This window comes from Ovis canadensis, chromosome 15, assembly GCF_042477335.2.
Source record: "Ovis canadensis isolate MfBH-ARS-UI-01 breed Bighorn chromosome 15, ARS-UI_OviCan_v2, whole genome shotgun sequence".
Taxonomy (NCBI): Eukaryota; Metazoa; Chordata; class Mammalia; order Artiodactyla; family Bovidae; genus Ovis; species Ovis canadensis.
Window position 1 is genome coordinate 48,206,331 of NC_091259.1, and position 21,968 is coordinate 48,228,298.

The following is a 21,968-nucleotide window of genomic DNA, read 5'->3' on the forward strand; positions in this document are numbered from 1 at the left end:
AACTGCTGAAATGTCCTGATAAAAGCAACACAGGTTTTATACTCATTACAAGCCCCTTTCGATCGCTCCTGAATTTCTGTTAGTGAGGAGAATTTATGTTAATAAGGATGGGGGCTGGTTGTCAGGGGAACCAACTTCTAGGTGAGAGGGCTGGAACTTATCCCCACTCCCTGACCTCAGGGGAGGGGAGCGGGGCTGGAGATTAAGTTTAGTCACAAACAGCTGATGATTTAATCAGTCATGCTTGCATAATGAAGCTTCCATAAAAACCTGAAAAAGGACGGGATTCTGAGAGCTTCCAGTCAGAAAACACACACCTATACTGGGAGAGTGGGGTGCCCAGTGAGGGCTTGGAAGCTCTGAGCCCCATTCCACACACCCTGCCCTAAGCATCTCTTCCCTCTGCTGTTCCTGGGCTACATGACTGATAAATAGGTAATCTAGGAAGTAAACTGTTTTCCTGAACGCGGTGAGCCACTCTAGCCAATTAATTGAACTGAGGAGGGGCTTATGGGAGCCTTCAATGCATAGTGGGTCAGAGACATAGGTAACAACCTGGACTTCAGACTAGTTTTATTTAAAATGAGTGGGTATGGATGAGAGACCCTTGTAAAACTGAGGCCCTTAACCTACTGGATTGGCAGCATCTTTCAAGTAGATAGTATCAGAATTGAGTTAAATTGTAGGACATCCAGTCAGTGGCCACTGAGAATCCGATGACTGCTTGACAGTGTTGGAGAACACACACTGAAACTACAATATGAAAATGGTCACTATTGCTTTTTGAAGGTGTTTTTTATTTTTTTTCTTATGAAATAGCTTGCACTCCCATCTTTTCCTTCCCAACCTAACCCTGCACTTCTTCACATCAGGTTCTGCAACCATCTGTTCAATGTCCTTGGCACGATTCCCTCCATCAATGTCTTATATATGAGGAAGCTTAAACTAAGCTTCCAGAAACACCATTTTCATGTTCCCACTCAAAAATATTTAGTGACTCCCTGGGGCCTCTGGCATCAATTTTAATTTCCCTACCTAACTTTAATATAAGCCCAGGACTGGGACCTCCCTGATGGTCCAGTGGTTAAGATTCCACCTTGCAAGGCAGGTGAGGCACAGGTTTGATCCCTGGTTGGGGAGCTAAGACCCCACATTCCTCACAGCCAAAAAGCCAAAGCATAAAACAGAAGCAATACTATAACGAGTTCAATAAAGACTTTTTAAAAAGTGATCCACATTAAAAAAAAAAAAAAGCCTCTGACTGTATCACTCACTACTTGCTTTATAACATGACATTCCACTCCAAGCAGCCATCGTTTCTCTCAGGCCACTTGTCCCATCTACTCCAGCCTGCAGTTATCTTTCTATTCTCAGAGCTCTTACTAAGCAACTTCAATGAAACCTGGATTAGAGATGATTACTGCAAGTACTCTACCTGTATTGTGTGTGATTTCAACCAGCCTGAGGCCAGGGACAAGTTCTGCTCAATCTCTCCTCAACTCTTAATGCCAGTGCCATAAAAAGAGGATGTTAAGTAATATGGGGTAAGTTGTCAGCTTAGTAGCGATTTAAGAGAATACCACTATATCAGTTCAATCATCCTACTGAACAAAGTCTAGCAAATCATGACATCTTCCTAAGATATGCTTTACCCCCAATCCTGGGTAGATGATAATGTTTATCTATTTTATAAATGAAAACACTAAGAGACAGCCAGGAAAGAAGTCAGTTGCCCAAGGTCACACGACTGGTAAGAGGAGAAAAGGATTCAAAATGCAATGCCTAACTCTAAACCTAGCACCACGTCCACTGTATACACCAGCTTTTAAATGGCATCTCTTCTCCAGGTTCGAGGAACTACCCATTCATTGTTCCTGATGGCCTATGAGAATTGCATCCACAACACAGCAGTGCAAACCCTCTGCAGATGTCATGGGTTTGCCCCTTTATGGCCCACCAGCACTGCCATCAAAATGAATATTTTTCAGCCCTGAGACGCATGCCATCATCTCAGAAGCGGACTGTCAGGCACCAATGGTCACCTAGTGTTTCCCTTCCCATCCGTGTTGCATGGGAAGGATGTTTTCAGAAGCGGGTTGAAATAAGGTTTCAGAAGATCAACCCTATTTGCTTTTTTCCCACCTTGCAGGATCAAGGTCATGGATAGGAGTGAGGGGAGTGGTGGCAGAGGATGGCACTCAGGGAATATTAATTTTTAAGACGCAGGAAGAAAAGGGAGATTCTATGGGGGAAAAACAGATGAAGTGCTCAGGGAATCCTCAGAGATACCTGTTATGGCCAAGAAAGAGGAGTACTCCAAGAGGCTGACCACTGAAGAGAGATCACATGAGACGAAGAAAGAGCATTTGGAAGTTGGGAAGTCATGGGTAACCTTTGCTGCAACAATTTCACAGGAAGCAGAAGGCAGATTACAGTCTGATACACCATCAGAAACTGCGAAAGCGCCGCGCTGTAGGTGGATTTTCAAGACATTTGCTGAATAAGGGGAAAAGAGGAGATGACTGAGGAGAAAGGATTTGGGTGGCCCTGAGGGTTGGGGTAATGTTAGAGTCAGTTGGGAAGGGGTTTGTCCCAAGTCCTTCAGGCAGCTTATGAGATTATCCCCAGCAGCTCTTAGTGGGCCAGTGCCAGGCTCCGCAAAAAGGCCTTGTGAGTGGATTCAGGCTGGAGACTGCACAGCTGGAACAGTGAAAAAACAAAAGGGGCTGGAGTGGAGGTGGGGAAAACTGAGGACACTGGAGAGTGTGGCTCAAATAATCTCCAGATGACCAGGCTGAGGTGTGGGAGACTGAGGGTCTGGGAGAAGCGAGGGTCAGGAGCAAGAGGTTGGCAAGCACGTCTTCCTGGGGATAAAAGACTAGAAGAGGTGCTGACACAGACGGTTGTGGGCAGGGAGGGGACGCTCAGAGGGCAAACGTTCGGGATTCCAGGCGTGGGAGCAAAGTCACGTAGTGGAGTGGATGGAGTCGCTGTTGAAGCCAAGAGGACAGACAGAGGAGCTGCACGGCTGATGGACAGGTCAGGAAAGAGGTTGCTGCGTTCACAGAGAGGAAGGGCGTGTTTGTCAACTCCAAGTGCTCAAGTCCTCGGTGAGCAAGATGCTTCCAGGGGCTTGTAACAGGGTGTGTGTGGGGGTGTGTGTGTGTGGGGTGTGGGGGTGGGGGTGTGTGTGGGGTGTGTGTGTGTGTGTGTATGTGTGTGTGTGTGTGTTGCCAGATCCTCCTCCAGGGAGAGTGGGCTAATCCTTAAAAGCAGAGCAGGTTTCAAAGGAGTCCTGGAGGCCAGTGAGCTACAAGTATGCACGGAAAACCAGGGGAGTGTGGGAAAAAGGCCATGTCCCAGAGACAGCCCTGAGTATCTGGGAAAGCACATGAGGAGTGGGCTCAGGAGGTCTGATGGTGGGGAGTTTCTTGACAGCAGAGTCAGGACTCCAGACAGAGATCTTGGTGGAAGGGGTGAGTGGAGGCGCCTGGCAGGAGGAAGGGGAGCTGCACTGATGTGAATGAGAAGACAGAGAAAACAGAGAGCAGAGGCGTGGAGTCCCATCTCATGCTGGCCCCTCATAAAGGGAAGGCAGTCTGGTCTACTCTGAGGCACAGCAACCATCTCACAGAGGCCCAGAGCAGCCCGCGGTCCCTGAGTGGGTTATCTCGGCCCTCCTTGCCTTTAGCTGCCCTGCGAGCAGAAGTCCGGTCACCTGATGGCGGTCACAGCCACAGGTAAAGGCAGCAAGTGCCACGGAGAAAGATGAGAGGCGAGGGCCAACATGGCCTTGGTGATGGAACGTGGGAGGGAGAAAGATGGAGAAAACAAAGGGACTTCAGGAAACCTAGTTTATGACGTTGGTGTGAGACTATTCTTCTGAAGGTTTAAAAAGGCATAAATGCCTTTCTAATCCTAAAAAGCATGCCGTAAAGGAAAGCACAGGCCTCTCTCAACAAGCTCCTTCCTAGCTGGGCCCTTTCTGGGTATTCAAGTCTTCTGTCGAGCTCAGAGATCTCACCTTCCCAAGAATCATGAAGACCTAGTTCTAATTCACTGGGCCCAGCCTGCAGCTGCAGCCGAGGTAGCAATCATAGCAATGGGAAGGCAGGATTGACCTGTGCCCCTCAGGCTGCAAAATGCCGCTCTCTGCTCTCCTGCAGGGACCAGAGGGCTAAAAACCGCTCCCTGCCAGTATGTTGGACTTGCCCCCTCTGCCTTTCCAAACAGGATGGAAAAACTGCTTACGTTGTATGATATTTTAACCGGAGGGCACTTGGAAAATCAGAAAGTGAGGGTAGCCTGCACAGGAGTCTCAAGGCCAACCGTGGATTTATGGAGACGTCAAACAGAGGGCGGCCCGTATCCGAGCCGTGGAGGTAAGGCAAATTATTGCTCGGCCGGCCTCCCATTTCTCTCTTTATTTTTATCTTCGGGATCAGGCGTGTTGGAGAGAAAAGAGAAGGCCTGGTAACAACAGCTTCCCCGTCATTCTTGGTTACTTACATCTGTGGTCAATTTTCCACACTTTATTCCATAAAAGGTAAACGAGGCACGGTACTTGCAAGAGGATAATCTAAACAATATGAACCATGTTACTGTTAAAGACCATCTGGTTGATCACGCTCAGCCCCAGACTTTTAACTCCTTGAGGTAAGAAAGATGCCAAACCCGGAGAGACCAGGCCCTCCTTGGGTCTTTTACTCCAGAATCTTTCCCTCCCTCTTCAAGTCAATTAAAACAATGACCTCTAAGGTCTCTGCCAGCCCTAATATTCTAGGCTGGCTGCTGGTGAAATCCGGGGAGCTTTTTGAATGAGCAACTTGCAAAATGCTTCTACCAAAAGCCTCTTCTCTTCTTTCTCTTTAAAAGGAAACATTAAAAGCTGGGGGGTGGGGGGTGGGGAGTGGGGGGTGGGGGGGGTGGGGGAAGCAAAGCAAAGTAAAAAAAAAAAAAAGCCCAACACACAACCCAAACTAAAATATTCTTGAGTGCTAGGTTTGTTTCCTTCATATCTGATTCTCCTACTTCCAGCCAAGGGATGATTTACATAATTTTAATTTGAAAAAGCAACTGACACTTGTGAAGACACAGTGAGGCGTGCTTTGCTTTTATTTGGGCTTACACATTTTCTGGCCATCTGTTAGTCAAGAAAGTTGCAAACTCCAATAAGAGATGGGAAAATTGGAAATCAGATGGTGTTTTTCATCTTTTGGGTGGGGAGCTGATGATAAGGGATTCCTGGAAAGTTTCTAGGGGGTAAGGTCATCACAAAAATGAGACTTGGCCTTCCCTGTAAGGGGCAGTGTTTCCACCTGCAGGAGGAATTCAGCATCTGACCTCGAGGTTCAAGTGCATTTTATTCTTCCAGTCCGTCATTAAGAACTCCAGCCACCCGCCTCCCTCTGGCAACCTCTAAGGGTATTCAAACCATTAAAACAATTCAGTTTAATACACCTTTTAATATTTTAACCCACATGGTATTGCAGTATTCCATCAAGAAAGCATCTTTCAGTAAAACGGCCACAATAGAACCCTCATTTCTAGCCCAGATCTCCTTTGTGTGTAACCACAGATTAGACCTAAGTAGTCAGTTTTCTGGAAAAAGGTTTTCTGAGGTCAAGGCAGAAAACAAGCTCAAATACTATGGCTCTGCCAGGCTTCAACAATAATGTCTAAAACCAACAGTGCTAGAGCTACTCCTAATTCTCCCTTTTAAAAGCATTCTGGAAAACCTCGATGACATAAACAGAAAAAGAAGACATCAAAGCCCAAGGGAAGGCCACTTGGCATCACACAGTCATGACAGAATGTGGCTCTTAGTTTGTCAAAGCACTTTAAATTCCACAGCATGGAGTGGTGGCTTTGCTGCTGCTGTTTAGTTTTGTTGACCTGCATCCTTCTTCTCCCCTCATCCACCTTGCGAGCTGCCTCTGCTGGATAAAAAGACAGAATACTGAGTTGAAGAGTTAATGGTCACCAGGAGAGCCCCTGGGAAATGAAGCTTCATATCCCATGATCATAAATCTCTTTCGAGGCAAGTTTGAACCAGGACTCAATTCTGCTACAGCTCCCAAAGCTCAGCATTCATCTTCAATTAGATAAAGTGACTTTCACATCTATTTATACTCTCTTCATTTCCCAACACATTTATCTCATGAAATGACAACTGGAAAACACTCCTGTCCTAAACACGCATGTTATTTTTAAAGAGAGTTACTGAACCAGGCTGAATAATGTAATTAACAGGCCTTTCACTGGAATTCACTTTTAATATATGTTCTTAAACATCTGTGAGCAACGTTTTTCAAGCAACAGGCAAGAAAGAAAATGAGGGGAAAAAAAAAATGACAACTTAATCATTCCTCAACCGTAGTAGTAGTTTCACAATTCAAAGCATAGTAGGAGCTATCTGGGCTTCCCTGGAGGCTCAGTGATAAAGCGTCCATCTGCCGAATGCAGGAGACGTGGGTTTGACCCCTGGGCTGGGAAGATCCACTGGAGAAGGAAATGGCAACCTACTTCAGTATTCTTGCCTGGAAAGTCCAAAGGACAGAGGAACCTGGTGGGCTACAGTCCATGGGGTCACAAAAGAGTCAGACATGACTTAGCAACTAAGCAACAACAGGAAAAATTTCACGTTAATTGAAGAACCAGTTTTACTTTAACTCTATGATTGGACATCAATCACATTACAGCTCCTTTCCCTTTGGAGAAGTAAGTTCCATCTCTTGGTTTTGGTCAAATGGACAGGAGATGCCAGTGTTACCTAGGACCCTTATCTCTATGAAGATCAGAGTTGTAGTCAAAACAGGGAAAGTTGGGAATTTCCAAAAACTACTGGGTTTGGACTAGTGCTCACACACACACTAGTCTGCACTCACAGCAGAAGACAAGGAAAGAGTCTCCAAGGGCAAGTGAGGGGCTGTGATGTGTTGATGGCACAAGGAGAATAAGAGGCAGGAAAGTCGATGGAGATTGACGTGAGGATCCAGGTGGCATCAGCCTCAGGGGCATCTGGACATAAGCTAAGGCCCAGCTGGTCGGGCAGAAGGTCTGCATGTAGATGGTCTAATAGTAGATGGTAAGGCTCAAGCATGGATGGGGGTGGGGCTGGAGGTGGGGGTGGGGCTGGAGGTGGGGGTGGGGCTGTTGGACAGGTGAGAGCTCATTGGGTTTTAAAGGAAATAGGATGTGGGGATAAAGGAGTGAAGCTACCTGGGAACCCGCCAAAGATGGGAAAGGCAGGGTAGACACATCAGAGAGGGGGCTTGGATTCTGAAAACCCCTTTCTGATTCTAAGCTGCTGAGAGGTGTTCTCTATCAAAACCAAGAGGGGTTGCACAGCCACAAGGCCTGAGCCTTTTGGCTTCGATCCAGAGGTGGGCGCTAAGCACACAGGGTATTCTGCGGCTCAAACCTTGTGATTGAGAGGATGCAGGCCACAGTGATGGTGAATGGGCAACATCCGGGCACTGTCCAGGCAGGGTGGGAGCAGGTGTGGGGGTACCTGCTAGGGTCAGATTGTGGGAGGGTCCGGCACAGCCTGGGAGGGCCAAGCTTGCCCATGCAGGGCGGGAGGTACTGGTGGAAATAGGGGATCAGCTATTCACCAACCAACACAAAAATGAAGTGCTACGTGTCAGCAGGCAGGTTACTCCAACCTCCCACTTGGCGGTTTTCTTTTACATCTATGTGAAAGGAATATTGCTTAAGAAAGGAAAATATAGCTGAGGGTGGAGCCAGCAGAGCTTGTTTTGGTCAAATTTTTCAATAAAAATATGCCTTCCTGATAAAAAAATATGTGTTTTTTATATTAGGAATCATGTCTCCTTGTTCTTGTGGTAGGAAAAAAAAAAAAAAAAAGGTTGAGAACCTCTCTAACCTGTCAGGCAGGTTTGGGTCTCTTTCAGGAGGCTGGGCGGGAGGGGGCTGTGAAGAACACTGCAGGCAACCCAACTTGACAGCTGGCCCCAGTGCTCCGCTTATGACCATCCTCTGAGATCCTTTCTCATGTTTAAAGAAAGAGACATGGAAGTAAGTGTGAACTGTAGAGTTGTTAGGAACTGCACTAAACGTCAGGATCAGGGTGAGTAATGGACCAGGGAAGATCCATGTCAAACCCCCCAGAGAATGCCTGGTATCAGATTCTGGAAAGAAATGAGCCACCATGTGAGTTTTCCTGCTGGGGTGGCACGAGCAGCTACACCCTGTATGTCTGCGAGTGGGGAGGGGGAGAAGGTATACAGAGCTCCTCCCCAGAGAGGAGACCTCCCCCCTCATTAGGAGTGGGGGCCATTGGGGTGTTAGAGCCTGCTCTGACCAGCTCTTGGTATTACGTTTTTTAGGAATTCATGGGGCTGGTTGTTAAAAACAGCCATTATTAAAATTGAAATCATACACTTAAACAATTAATGATACTGAAAAACAAGGGTAATAAATACTCAACATTCATCACTTGTTCTGTTATCTATGCTCTTGGGATTATTTGCATTCATGGGATCTATATGATAGAAATGCTGTATAATGATGTTCTGTATAACATTTCTCTTCCCAAGTCCACATTCAAAGATACCACAAAATTGGCCACGATGGGGTGGTATTTATACACTGTTGTTGTCGTTGAAGTCATTGCTAAGTTATGTCTGGCTCTCTGGCGACCCCATTGACTGTAGCCCGCCAGGCTCCTCTGTCCATGGGATTTCCCAGGCAAGAATACTGGAGTGGGTTGCCATTTCCTTCTCCAGTGGATCTTCCCAACCTAAATCTCCTGCATTGGCAGAGATCAAACCCTCATCTCTTGCATTGGCAGGTGGATTCTTTACTGCTGAGCCACCAGGAAAGCATGCTACAAGTATGTAAATAGAAAATACTGCAGGTCAGAGCTTGGTTTCTTGTTCTGCTGATTATCTACAGTTAAGAAATGTAGATAATAACGGAAGAAATGCCAATAATGCAGATGTGAGTCATGTCTGTAGTCATTACATTGTGAATGGTATAATAAAAGGAAAATACCCTCCCAGTATTTGAAAACGATTATTTGATTCGGCAAAGAAGGTGTTGAGGTTGGTGGTGAATGAGTAAGCTCTGACAAATGTAATGCTGAAGCTGAAAGAAGTTTCAGTTTAGTGAACATAACAAAGATCATCCCTGACTTGTGATGAAGTTACATCCCGATAAATTCATCGTTGGGGCTTCCCAAGTGGTGCTAGCGGTCAAGAACCTGCCTGACAATGCAGGAGATACAAGAGACGTGGGTTTGATCCCTGACGCGGGAAGACCCCCTGGAGTAGAAAATGGCATCCCACTCCAATATTCTTCCCTGGATAATTCCATGGACAGAGGAGCCTGGTGGGCTATAGTCCGTGGGGACGCAAAGAGTCAGACATGACTGAGCGACGAAGCACACAAACCCATCGTTAAGTCTAAAAGAGAAAGTGAAAGGGTTAGTCGCTCAGTTGTGTCTGACTCTTTGTGACCCCATGGACTGTAGCCTGCCAGGCTCCTCTGTCCATGGAACTCTCCAGGCAAGAATACTGGAGTGGGTTGCCATTCCCTTCTCCAGGAGGTCTTCCTGACCCAGAGATCAAACCTGGGTCTCCTGCAGTGTAGGCAGATTCTTTACCATCTGAGCCACCAGGGGAAATAGCAAAAGTTGAAAATGCATTCAATACATCTAACCTGTCAAACACCATAGCTTGGCTGAGCCTACCTTAAACATGCTCAGAACACTTACATAAACCTACAGTTGGGCATTCTCATCTAACACAGAGCCTATTTTATAACAAAGTGTGGGATGTCTCATGTAACTGATTGAATGCTATACTGAAAATGAAAAACAGACTGGTTATTTGAGTACAGAATGGTTATAAGAGTATGGGTTGTTCATCCATGGATGCCTGACTGCGAGCTGTGGCTGCTGCCACTGCCCAGCATCTGAGACAGTATCAAACCGGTAGCTCATCACCAGCCTAGGAAAAGACCAAAATTTGAAAGTTGAAGCACTCTTTCTACTGAATGTATATAGCATTCACACCATCGTTAGGCTGAAAAATCATAGGTTGAACTATTGCACAAGGGTAAAAAAGTAGTTTAGCAAATCACGTATCAAATTCCATGACAGCAAATGCATTGAGGAAGAGGGGGTGGATTGGGATGAAATTCCATTAGTCAAACCATGGCTGAACCGCAATCACAGGCTAGCTATGGATAACACAACACAAAAATAGCAAAAAAAATTCAGTGAGGATCAACTGGAGTGTGAAATGTACAAGAAAGAGTCTTAGACATTGTATTATTACTTGTGAATTGGGTGCTGTAGATCCTTCCTATCAGTAAGACTTAAATGGTAAAGAATCTGCCTGCAATGCAGAAGACCTGGGTTCGATTCCTGCATCAAGAAGATCCCCTGGAGAAGGGAATGGCTACCCACACCAGTATTCTTTCCTGGAGAACTTCATGGACAGAGGAGCCTGGTGGACTATAGTTCATGGGGTGGCAAAGAGTAGGACACGACTGAGCAACTAACACACTTACACACGCATTCATACTTTTTTCCCAGAGAGCTGATTGTTAAATATTTATCAGCACGCTTCTTTTAAAACTCTGAACCTGATTAGATTCTGGATTAATACATATCACCCACTCCCTACCAACTGACAGAATTTGCTCCTCCTCCAAATTCCTGAAGCTCCTTCTGTTTCTATTCACTTGGCAAATTCAACCCCTATATTGACTTCTCAATTTAAAATGTTTTAAATTTATGCCCCATCTTGTTTTAGGACAAAGGTCAGTCTCAGAAGCTTTCTCCATGCCTTTTAAAGGTGCCAGCATGGAGTTAGGTGCTCAAAAATGTCTCCATTCAGTTGGTCGATAGTTTGACGTAAGGTTCATGGGGTCTGATCTCTGCATTAGACACTCTGCCAACCCAGGAGTTTCAAGATGTAAGAACCACCCATCTGTCCTCAAGGATCTCAGAGCTTTGTAATGATGACGATGCTGGTGATGTGATGACTGTCAGGGTTTGCTAAGTACCAAATATGTGCCAGAAGCTATGCCAAGGATTTTGAATATAACATCTAGACACACCAGTGTCTGTGAACTTGTGGCAGACCATCCAGAGAAGATACCTAAAGGTTACGGTACCTTGGCCATCTCAGGAGCCCACTCTGTCCTGGCTTAGTAATGTCTAGTGCATATATGAGTGTGCAAATGAATGACTGAATGGCCTAGTGTCAGCATCTAGTGATCCATCCTTTCTGCTGCTTCTCTTCTTCTCTCAGTTTACCTAACTCTCCTTCCTTCCTTCCCTTCATGTCGAATGCACAGGGCTTGAGACTCCTTTACTGCCCTTCTCTGCTCATCTTCCGCCCACTGTTCTCCAAGTTTCCTAACTCCTCTTATAGAAAGCTACTGGAACCATGGAAGAGGGCTGTCTAAGGAGGGCCCCATAGGCTGGTGGCAAGCCCAATCCCAGGTGTGAAGACTTCTCCCAGGAGGAGGGAGTCTTGGGGCAGACTCAGGGGAACGAGAGAGTCTATAAATCTCTCATTTACATGAAATGGGCCTCGGCAGTCACTCCCGGGGTCTCCTCGCCCTTCTCCTGCCCTCTCACTACAGGAGTTTCTGGGCACACACCTAGACACAGTCCTGCTCCCTGGAAACCTTAAACCGGTTTCCTCACATCTCAGCTGGAAAGCCTGATGGTAATTTACTTCTCTTTGGGCATTCACCTTTTCTCAAGAGTAACAGTGAGTAGCACAGCAGCTATATTTGGCCTTTGTACCTGAACACATAACCTAAATTCACCCACAGACGCTTCCTTCTAATCTGTCCATTGCACTTGATAACCCATATGATACATGGATAAAACTTGCTTTTTAAAAACACGTCTGTGGGGGTAGAAAGCATTTCTAAAGCAGATGAAGCCCATCTCTGCTCCCTTCAACAGAAAAGGTTGAATATAATGTCACCTTTGCTTGCACCAAGGCAAGGCCATCTCTACTGCTGGTAATTGTTGATTTGGGCTAAAATAACCATGTGTACACATTGACGGTTTGATTTTTCTATTTTAGGAAGGGATTTAAACAAGATAATGCAGACTGGTCAGACTTCAACAGACAGGGAAAGAAAAGGTGGGAAAAAAAGAAAAAGAACGGGCCCCACAGAGGGCAATATATCTCCTCTCACATCTCATAACAATAAATTGTTGACTAATTTCATTATCTCACTCAACTTATCTGCTTCAGCTTGGTTAGCTAATTTAGCTAGGAGTTATAAATAATATTCCATACAAATGACTCACTTAATAATAATTATTATTTTTCACTTTTCTTTTTTTCTACTTATCAGTTTTTAGTTTGATTCATACTTCATTTCTGATCCTAATTTTATTTTCTTGCTATGCTTCTGCTGGTTATTTTTTTCCCCCTAAATTCTAAATTCTTTAAAATAAGAATTCAAAGATTTTAAAAAAAAAAGAGTCTAAGTAAAGCATACTTATTCCCTTATATCATATTTCTTTTTCTAACCTTTTGCCCTGACCTCCAAATACTAATTTCTTCTCAATTACACAGCAGCCCCTTGGTCCAAGCTTTGACCTCTCACCTGGACCATTGAAAGAGTCTCCTAATCTATCTGCCTGCTCCTTTACTGCCTAGCTCCATCAGCCACACAGTGGTCAAGTGACCCTGTGGCAAGGCTCTGACCCAGTGGTCAGAGCTTAGGCTCAGGCTCTGGAGGCTCGAGGCAACCTGTTTATATATAGACTCTTTCACCAATATTCTGTGTGACCCCAGGCTAACTGCTTAACATCTCTAGGCCTTGGTTTCCTCAACTGGAAAATGGGCACAATAAAGTACCCATGTAATATGGATGTTCTCAGTATTTAATAAGATTATACACGGTAATATTACTTGGACAGTACTAGGCACATACATTGGCTTGAAAAAAAAATCTCTAAAATGTATGTCAGATAGCTTAAAATCCAAGTACTTTTGAATCTGAATCTGCCTCAACCATGGGGAATTTCCCCTTTATTCATCAAGCTCCAGTCATACACTGGCCTTTTTTTTTTTTTTTTTACTAAAAATAGTTGGCTCTTTTAAATTGGCTATTGATGGTATAATAAAATAAAATTTTAAGTGGTGCCTAATTTAAATATTTTAAATAGTTCATTGAAGGATAATCTACAACACAATATGTTCAGCCAAAAGTCAAAATAACACCTTTTTTTTCCCCCCAAGAAAGAAGAAATAAAGGCATGATCAAAATTATGACCAACAATTTGGGTTCATTTGGACACTTATCAATGACTTTGTAGGCATATTGGCAGGTATGATGTTCAAATATCAGTCAGGTCCACTTGACTTTTGAAATAATGGTAAGATTTTAAAAAAGAAGCTATATATTTCAGAATTAATGTCTAAAATTAAAGAAAAATATCCACCAAATATCACAACAGATCTTTAATGAATAAGTTTTTCTAACATTACAATTGTTATTTTAGGGAACACTTTTTTCTTCGAACATTTAATTACATGTTCAGTGACACGATGGCCTTTGATGGTTTGTCAGACCCACTAAGCTCTTTCACACTTCATGGCCTTTGCACAAGCTGTTCCCTCTGCCTGGTTTCTTTACTTGATTATACTGGGCTAATGACCCATCCTTCAGCACTCAGCTTAAATGTCACTTCCTAAACTGACTGAGGCCCTGAACAACCACCCAGGCTAACTTTAATTGTCAATATCCTTCTCTTGCCTTTATAGCACTTAATACAATTTGGAATTATGCATTTGAAGGCTAAGCACCAAAGAACTGAAGCTTTCAAATTGCGGTGCTGGAGAAGACATTTGAGATTCCTGTGGACTGCAAGAAGATCAAATCAGTCAATCCTAAAGGAAATCAACCCTGAATATTCATTGGAAGCTGCAATACTTCAGCCATCTGATGCAAAGAGCCAACTCATTGGAAAAGACCCTGATGTTGGGAAAGATTGAAGGCAAAAGGAGAAGGGGGGTGGCAGAGGATGAGATGGTCAGATAGCTCAGTGGACATGAATTTGAGCAAACTCCCGGAATTAGTGGAGGACAGAGAGCCTGGCATGCTGTAGTTCATGAGGTCACCAAGAGCTGGATGTGACTTAGTGCATGAACAGCAATAACTGAAACCAACAACTTGTTGGTTTACTGGTTTAATACCAGTCTCCCCTACTTGGGTGTGAACACCATGAAGCCAGGGACTATATTGATTTTGTTCAACCCTGTATCTCCCACACCCAGCACATGCTAGGTACTCAAGAGTCATCTATTAGTGAAGGGGAAATAGCAGCTGAATTAACAAACTTGGAAGATGAGTCTGGTCCTTTATGGAATCTCCTTTGCCTTTTTCTCCTCCTAGGTTACATAAAACCTGCCCTTGGCCACAGATCTTTTTGGCTTTGCTTGGTAATGAAATGAGAATCCTTCATTTATCAAAATCCTTATTCCAATAAGTATCTCTTAACTTCATCCACATACTCAGCTTTATGTACTGGACTCTCTTTGCTGAACAAAAGAAATAGAAAACCTGAAATCTCCCTCCACTCCCACTCCTACAAGGATATTAGACATACATAATGACACAGAAGATAATTAGATAATATGACAAGGCTGTGGATAGTTATTTGCCAAAAAGAATGACATGATCAAGGAATACATTAAGATGAGAGCAGAGAGAAATCACTCAGAGAAAATCCCAGACAGAAACTTTGGGTGGATCCTCAAGGTGAATGAAAGGTGAAGAGGAAAAGGGTATTCTCTGCATGAGAAACTTGGAGATGGGCAGAGGTAATGAGGTCAAGGGATGGAGGTGGGGAGAGGAGGAGGCTGACCTGGGGACTCAAGCTGGGGAGTCCAGTTGGAGGGGTTGAGGGGTAGAGGGAAGCCTTGAGGAATCCAATGAAGAGGGGGTGTGAAAATCCTCATTCTTTTTGACGCCCAACGTCACATTCATCTTGTCAGCCAGCATGCTGCCTGGTGTTCCACCAGAAGTTTACATTCAGTGGCGTTTGATGAACTAATTATGAACGTGAAAGTGGCTCAGTTGTGTCCGACTCTTTGTGACCCATGGACTATACAGTCCATGGAATCCTCCAGGCCAGAATACTGGAGTGGTAGGCCTTTCTTTTCTCCAGGGATCTTCCCAACCTAGGGACCAAACCCAGGTCTCCTGGATTGCAGGTGGATTCTTTACCAGCTGAGCCACAAGGGAAGCCCAAGAATACTGGAGTGAGTAGCCTATCCCTTCTCCAGCGGATCTTCCCAACCCAGGAATTGAACCAGGGTCTCTTGCATTGCAGGTGGATTCTTTACCAACTGAGCTATCAGGGAAGCCCAATTATATTGGATTAAAAACTAATTATATTGGATAAAAATTATAAATATGAAGAGACTCATATCAGAGAAGCTGTTTGGGAAAATTTTGCTCCATCCACACATTTCTAAAAGAAGCCCCTAATGAATTCTCAGGAGAACATCACTAAATTTTCACATACCAGTTACATAAACTGTTTCAAAATATCAGTTCAGTCACTCAGCTGTGTCCGACTCTCCTGGACCTTGCTTAAACTCATGGCCATCGAGTTGGTGATGCCATCCTACCATTATACACCATAAAGTTGTGTTAGGAAGCCAATAATATCATGACTGAACATCTAATGAGGACAATACCGGGGGGGAGGGGGGTGGAGGTGTCTTGGAATTACACAACTATCTTACTGAAGAATATACTTTAGTAAATCACAAATAATATGCTATAGACAGGGAAAATTTTCAAAAATGAATAATATGAGCTATTATACAAAGATAGAACTTGCACTACATGGGGGAATTTATTAGGATTGTTCAACACTTTGATAAGAAAAATCTATTTTTAAATCTAAGAATTATTTTGGTGGATTCTGAGAGGGCCATCATTAATGTTCAACACTAACTCTTTATAAGAAACCTTTGATTTAGGAAGAGGGGATATTTTCCTTCAGATAAAAATGATTACAGGTTAAAAGCTGAATATCAATATCATTTTTAGTGTGGAGAGCCTCGATTAGAGCTGTCCGTTTTCTGTAATGATGGAAATATTCCTGTACTGTCCGGTGTAGTAGCAACTAGTCACATGTGGCATATTGTACACATAAACGTGGCTAATGTGACTGAGAAACCAAATTTTTAAGTTTACTTAATTTTTAGTTTATTTGAATTGAAATATAGCCATCAGTGACTAGCTGCTAACCATAAGGGATAGCGCAGTCCCAAGGGCTTTACTTTGCAAACATAGTCAGAGCTCTAAGATTCTCCTCTCTGAATTTCTATTAGAAGTCATAGTAGAAAAGATCATAAGACAAGATGAATAAGAAATAGAGAATAAATACAGGAAAGGCAGAAATAAAAATACTACCTTTTTTTGGTGTCTGGGCCACCAGGGAAGCCTAATAGTATAAACAGACAATGCAAAAACAACCAAATACATACCGGTGATATAAAGCTAGAAAAGGAAATGAAAAACGATATGATTCCCAATACTGAAAAAAAAAAAAAAAAAACAACTTGAGAATCTAGATGAATCTAGATGAATAGCATATCATGGTGAAGTAGAAATTATTGATATCAAACTATAATGGGAATTAAAATAAAGAAATACTTAAAGTTAGAGCCACTACTCTTGATTTAGAGTAATATCACTAACATTAGTCAATAAAGCAAAAATAGATTAGCATAAGAACAATTAAATTCCTGCTAGAGTGCTCTGCTGCTGCTAAGTCGCTTCAGTCGTGTCCGACTCTGTGCGACCCCAGAGACGGCAGCCCACGAGGCTCCCCCGTCCCTGGGATTCTCCAGGCAAGAACACTGGAGTGGGTTGCCATTTCCTTCTCTAATGCATGAAAGTGAAAAGTGAAACTGAAGTCGCTCAGTCGTGTCCAACTCCTAGCAACCCATGGACTGCAGCCCACCAGGCTCCTCCGTCCGTGGGAGTTTCCAGGCAAGAGTACTGGAGTGGGGTGCCATTGCCTTCTGCTCTAGTATATGATAAATCACTAGCAAAATTTATAAGTAAAACTAAATACACAATAATACCAAAGAAGATTGGAGGAGGATATAATAATCAAATTTAAGGATATATTATAAAGTAATCTTCATCAAAACTGAATTTTGTTGGATCAAAGCCAGGATAAAGATTCCAATAAAATAGTGATCCCAGGCAGGGGTGAATTTAAGCACCTATAAGTCCTTAGAATACAGCAAGCAAACAAACAAACAAAAACTAAGAATCACAATAAGTGGATGAGAGAATCACCATCTAATAAATGCTGGTGGAAGAATCTGGTATCAATAAGAAGAAAAGTAGATTAAATCTTAACTTACCAAATATGAGAATACTTTCCAAATTGGTCAATGAACTAATTAAACTCAGACAGCACTTAATCAAAAAGTATATTTACCCCAGTTATAGCAGAGATGATTTCATGACTACTGAATAAATAGTATTATTAATATAAGGCAGGAAGAAGGTAGACTCAAATATTTTAAAATCTATTTAAAGTCTCCTTTAAAATTCTCAACAAAATATTAGCAAATCAAATCCAACAACACATAAAAAAGATCATACACCATGACCAAGTGAGATTCATCCCAAGTTCACAAGGATGGTTCAACATATGCAAATCAATCCACGTGACACACCACATCAACAAAAGACAAAAGTATAAGCACATCTCGATAGACGCAGGAAAAAAACACTTAACAAAATTCAACATCCATTCATGATGGAAACTTCTCAAAGTGGGCATAAAGGGAACATATTTTAACATAATAACAGTTATTTATGACAAACTCACATTCAGTGGTGAAAACCTGAAAGCTTTCCCACTAAAATCTGGAACAAGAAAAGGATGCCCATTCTCATCTCTTTTTTTCAACGTAGTTTTGGAAGTCCTAGCCACAGCAATCAGATAAGAAAAAGAAATATATACAAGGTATCCAAATTGGAAGGGAAGATGTAAAATTGTCATTATATGCAGATGAGAAAACACTATATATAGAAAACCCTAAAGACACAAAGGTCCATCTAGTCAAGGCTATGGTTTTTTCCGTGGTCATGTATGAATGCAAGAGTTGGACTGTGAAGAAAGCTGAGCGCCGAAGAATTGATGCTTTTGAACTGTGGTGTTGGAGAAGACTCTCGAGAGTCCCTTGGACTGCAGGGAGATCCAACCAGTCCATTCTGAAGGAGATCAGTTCTGGGTGTTCTTTGGAAGGAATGATGCTAAAGCTGAAACTCCAGTACTTCACCTCATGCGAAGAGTTGACTCATTGGAAAAGTCTCTGATGCTGGGAGGGATTGGGGGCAGGAGGAGAAGGGGACGACCGAGGACGAGATGGCTGGATGGCATCACGGACTTGATGGACGTGAGTCTGAGTGAACTCCGGGAGTTGGTGATGGACAGGGAGGCCTGGCGTGCTGTGATTCATGGGGTCACAAAGTCGGACACGACTGAGCGACTGAACTGAACTGAACTGAAAGACACCAAACAAAAACTGCTGGAACTGAGAAATGAATTCAGTAAGGTAGCAGAATACAGGGTTAAGATACAAAAATCAGTTGCATTCCTTTACACCAACAATGAAGTAGCAGAAAGGAAATGTAACAAAGCTAATACCCTGTAAAACTGTACTCCCCAAAATAAAATACTTAGGAATACATCTGACCAAGAAGGAGAAAGATTTTGACTCTGAGAACTATAAAATATTAATAAAGGAAACTGAAGAAGATTCAAAGAAATGGAAAGGTATTTCATGCTCTTGGATTGAAGAATTAACATTGTTAAAATGGATACAACCAGTCCACACTACCCAAAATTATCTGCAGATTTAATGCAATTCTTATAAAATTACCCATGATATTCTTCACAGAACTAGAAAAAATAATCCTGAAATTCATATGGAATAATAAAAGACCTGGAATCAACAAAACAATCTGCCCAAAAAATAAAGCAAGAGGCATAAGTCTCCCAAGACTTCATACACTACTGCAAAACTAGTATTTTAGCTACAATTTTGATACTATAGTAATCAAAACAGTGTGGTACTGGCACAAAAGCAGACAAATGGATTAATGGGACAGAATAGAGAGCCCAGAAATAAACTCACATGCCTATGGTTAATTAATCTTCAACAAAGCAGGCACGAAGATACAATGGGGAAAAGACAGTCTCTTCAGTAAGCGGTATTAAGAAAGTTGGATCATCTCACCATACACAAAAATAAACTCAAAATGGCTTAAATATTTAACATTAGACATGATACCATAAAACTAGTAGAAGAGAACATGAGCAAAACATCCTCTGACATAAATCATATCAACATTTTCTTAGTCTCCCAAGGCAATAGAAATAAGAACAGAAATAAACAAATGGGGTCTAATCAAACATACAAGCTTTTTCACAGCAAAGGAAACCATAAAACATGAAAAGATAACCTACAGAATGGAAGAAAATATTTGCAAATGATGTGACTGAGAAAAGCTTAATTTTCAAAATACACAAACAGCTCATAAAACTCAACAGCAACAACCAAAGCAAACAACCCTATCCAAAAATCGGCAAAAGACCTAAATCGATATTTCTCCAAAGAAGACACACAAATGGCCAAGAAGTACATGAAAAGTTGCTCAACATCACTAATAATTAGAGAAATGCAAATCAAAACTACAATGAGGTACCCTCTAACACCAGTCAGAAAGGCCATCATTTAAAAAAATCTGTAAATAATAAATGCTGGACAGGATGTGGAGGAAAAGGAATCCTCCTACACTGTTGGTGGGAATGTGAGTTGAGGCAGCCACCGTGGAAAACAGTATGGAGCTTTCTAAGAGAACTAAAAACAGAATTACTATATGATCCACTAGGCCCACATCTGGGCGTATACCCAGACAGGAGTCTAGTTCAGAAAGATACATGCACCCCTCTGTTCACAGCAGCACTATTCACAGTAGCCAAGACATGGAGACAAGCTAAATGTCCACCAAGAGAAGACTGGATAAAGAAGACACGGCACACATACGCAATGCAATACTGCTCAGCCACGGAAAAGAAAAGAATGCCATCTGCCGCAACACAGATGCAACTAGACACGGTCATACTATGTGAAGAAAGTCAAGAAGAGAAAGACAACTGCCATGTGACATTCCTTATATGTGGAATCTAAAATACAACGCAAATGAACCTCCCCGTGAAACAGAAGCAGAATCGCGGACGTGGAGAACAAACTGGAGGTTGCCAAGGGGGAGAAGGTTGGGGAGGGAAGAAGCAGAAGGATGGGGTTAGCAGATGTAAGCTTTTATACATAGAATGGATAAACAACAAGGTCCCACTGTAAAGCACAGAGAACTATATTCAATATTCTATGACAAGCCATAATAGAAATAATATTTTACAAAAGAATATATATGTATAAGTGAATCATTTCACTGTATAGCAGTAATGAACACAACATTGTAAATCAACTGTACTTCAATTTAAAAAATAAAAAAGTCTCCTTAATAAAAACCAACAAAAAAATATAAAAGGAGCAAAAGAAAGTTTTAAATTATGATAGATATAAGATATTTATGATCCAAAATAGGAATGAACTCTTATATTATGATAAAAACATACTGTCATCAGTAATGACACCCTATTTGACAAATGGCTAATGAGGGAAAGGGAAAAGAGAGAAGGAACATTAAAAAGTGGTATCCTGTGCCAGCCTCTTATATACACATTATGCTCCCTGGAAATGCACCCAATAAACCAACGCGGAGAAAATGTTCCACCTCAGTAATAACTTAAGAAACATGAATCAAAATAACTGTATACCTACTAACAAACAGCACAAGAAGCAATGATAGAACAATATTGGCAGAGATGTCGGGGACAAGCGTGCTCAGCCATCACTGGGAGCACTGTGAGTGCTCCAGCGTCTCTGCAGCCTGCCTGTTGCTATGGAACAAGAGCTATAAAACCTCTGATCCTTAATTCTTCTTTGAGCTATACTCCCAAGGGAATACTCAAAAGGAAAAGAGAGACAGAAAGGAAGCAAAGCGAACAAAGTTTCTAACAGCATATTACTAAAAAGCAAAATCAAACCGGTTTAAACGTCCAGTCACAAGAACAGGTTAAGTAAATTCAGTATAGCAACCCAACAGGATTCCACGAAGTTATTAAAAACTACAGTGATCACATAAGTAGATCTATGGATAGAAATGTAAACATGGAACAATTTTTAAGTTAGGAAAAAAAAAAAAGTGTAAGAATCCTAAATGGAAGCAAGCATACTCCCGAACATTTCAAATCATACACAGAAGATGATGACTGTGAATGGAAGCCCTTACCTAACTGGGACACTTGCTCTCCAAATGCAGGGAGAAGTGAAATTAAGGCAGCAGCATCTGGCTGGCACAGCCATCTACTAAGGCTTTGAATTCTATCAACAGGTCTTGAACTACACAATCCAGAATGTTCCAGGAATGACCCGTTTCCATATTCTAGAGCTTAGACAGTTAAAACTCCAAAAGAACATAATCAGAAAAGGCTTGATCGGCCCCAGTACTTTTGAAACACATCCTTCTGGTTTGTCCTTTTACTTCATGGATTAAGGATTGGAGTGTACAGATGATAACTGCACAATTTCAGTTGAAGAACTTAAGCCGCTGTTTCCCACCAAAATACATACCAGACTAAAAGCACTGCACCTAGATGATTGCCAACAAACGCTTAATTTCTAACTGCCCTTGCAATCACCACCAACCTGACTGTAATGCATGGCCTGAGCAGTTAGGCATTAAGAGGCGGGCAGTTGAGACATGTCTTAGTGGATAGCCTAAGCGCATGGGAAGTCCATTTCAACAAAACTAGTCTGAAATTATCACAAAAATAGAAGAAAAAAAAAAAA

General features: G+C 42.4%; 2 protein-coding genes across 4 annotated transcripts in view; one reads left to right on the plus strand and one right to left on the minus strand.

Moving 5' to 3' along the window:
* Positions 1-21,968, minus strand: part of PARVA (parvin alpha) — a 167,173-nt gene that overhangs the window by 101,161 nt on the left and 44,044 nt on the right. The gene's annotated exons all lie outside the window — the stretch shown is intronic.
* Positions 799-14,430, plus strand: LOC138420831 (uncharacterized). 3 transcript variants are annotated; one of them, XM_069554355.1, is made up of 4 exons: positions 799-3,110; positions 4,167-4,382; positions 12,078-12,137; positions 13,773-14,430. In XM_069554355.1, the coding sequence occupies exons 1-4, from the start codon at positions 2,786-2,788 to the stop codon at positions 13,808-13,810; spliced, it is 639 nt and encodes a 212-aa protein (XP_069410456.1). In that variant the 5' UTR covers positions 799-2,785; the 3' UTR covers positions 13,811-14,430. The 3 variants fall into 3 exon arrangements, 1 of the variants encoding a protein (XP_069410456.1); XR_011249323.1 differs by having other exon boundaries at positions 2,906-3,110; positions 4,234-4,382; XR_011249324.1 differs by lacking the exon at positions 12,078-12,137 and having other exon boundaries at positions 2,944-3,110; positions 4,234-4,382.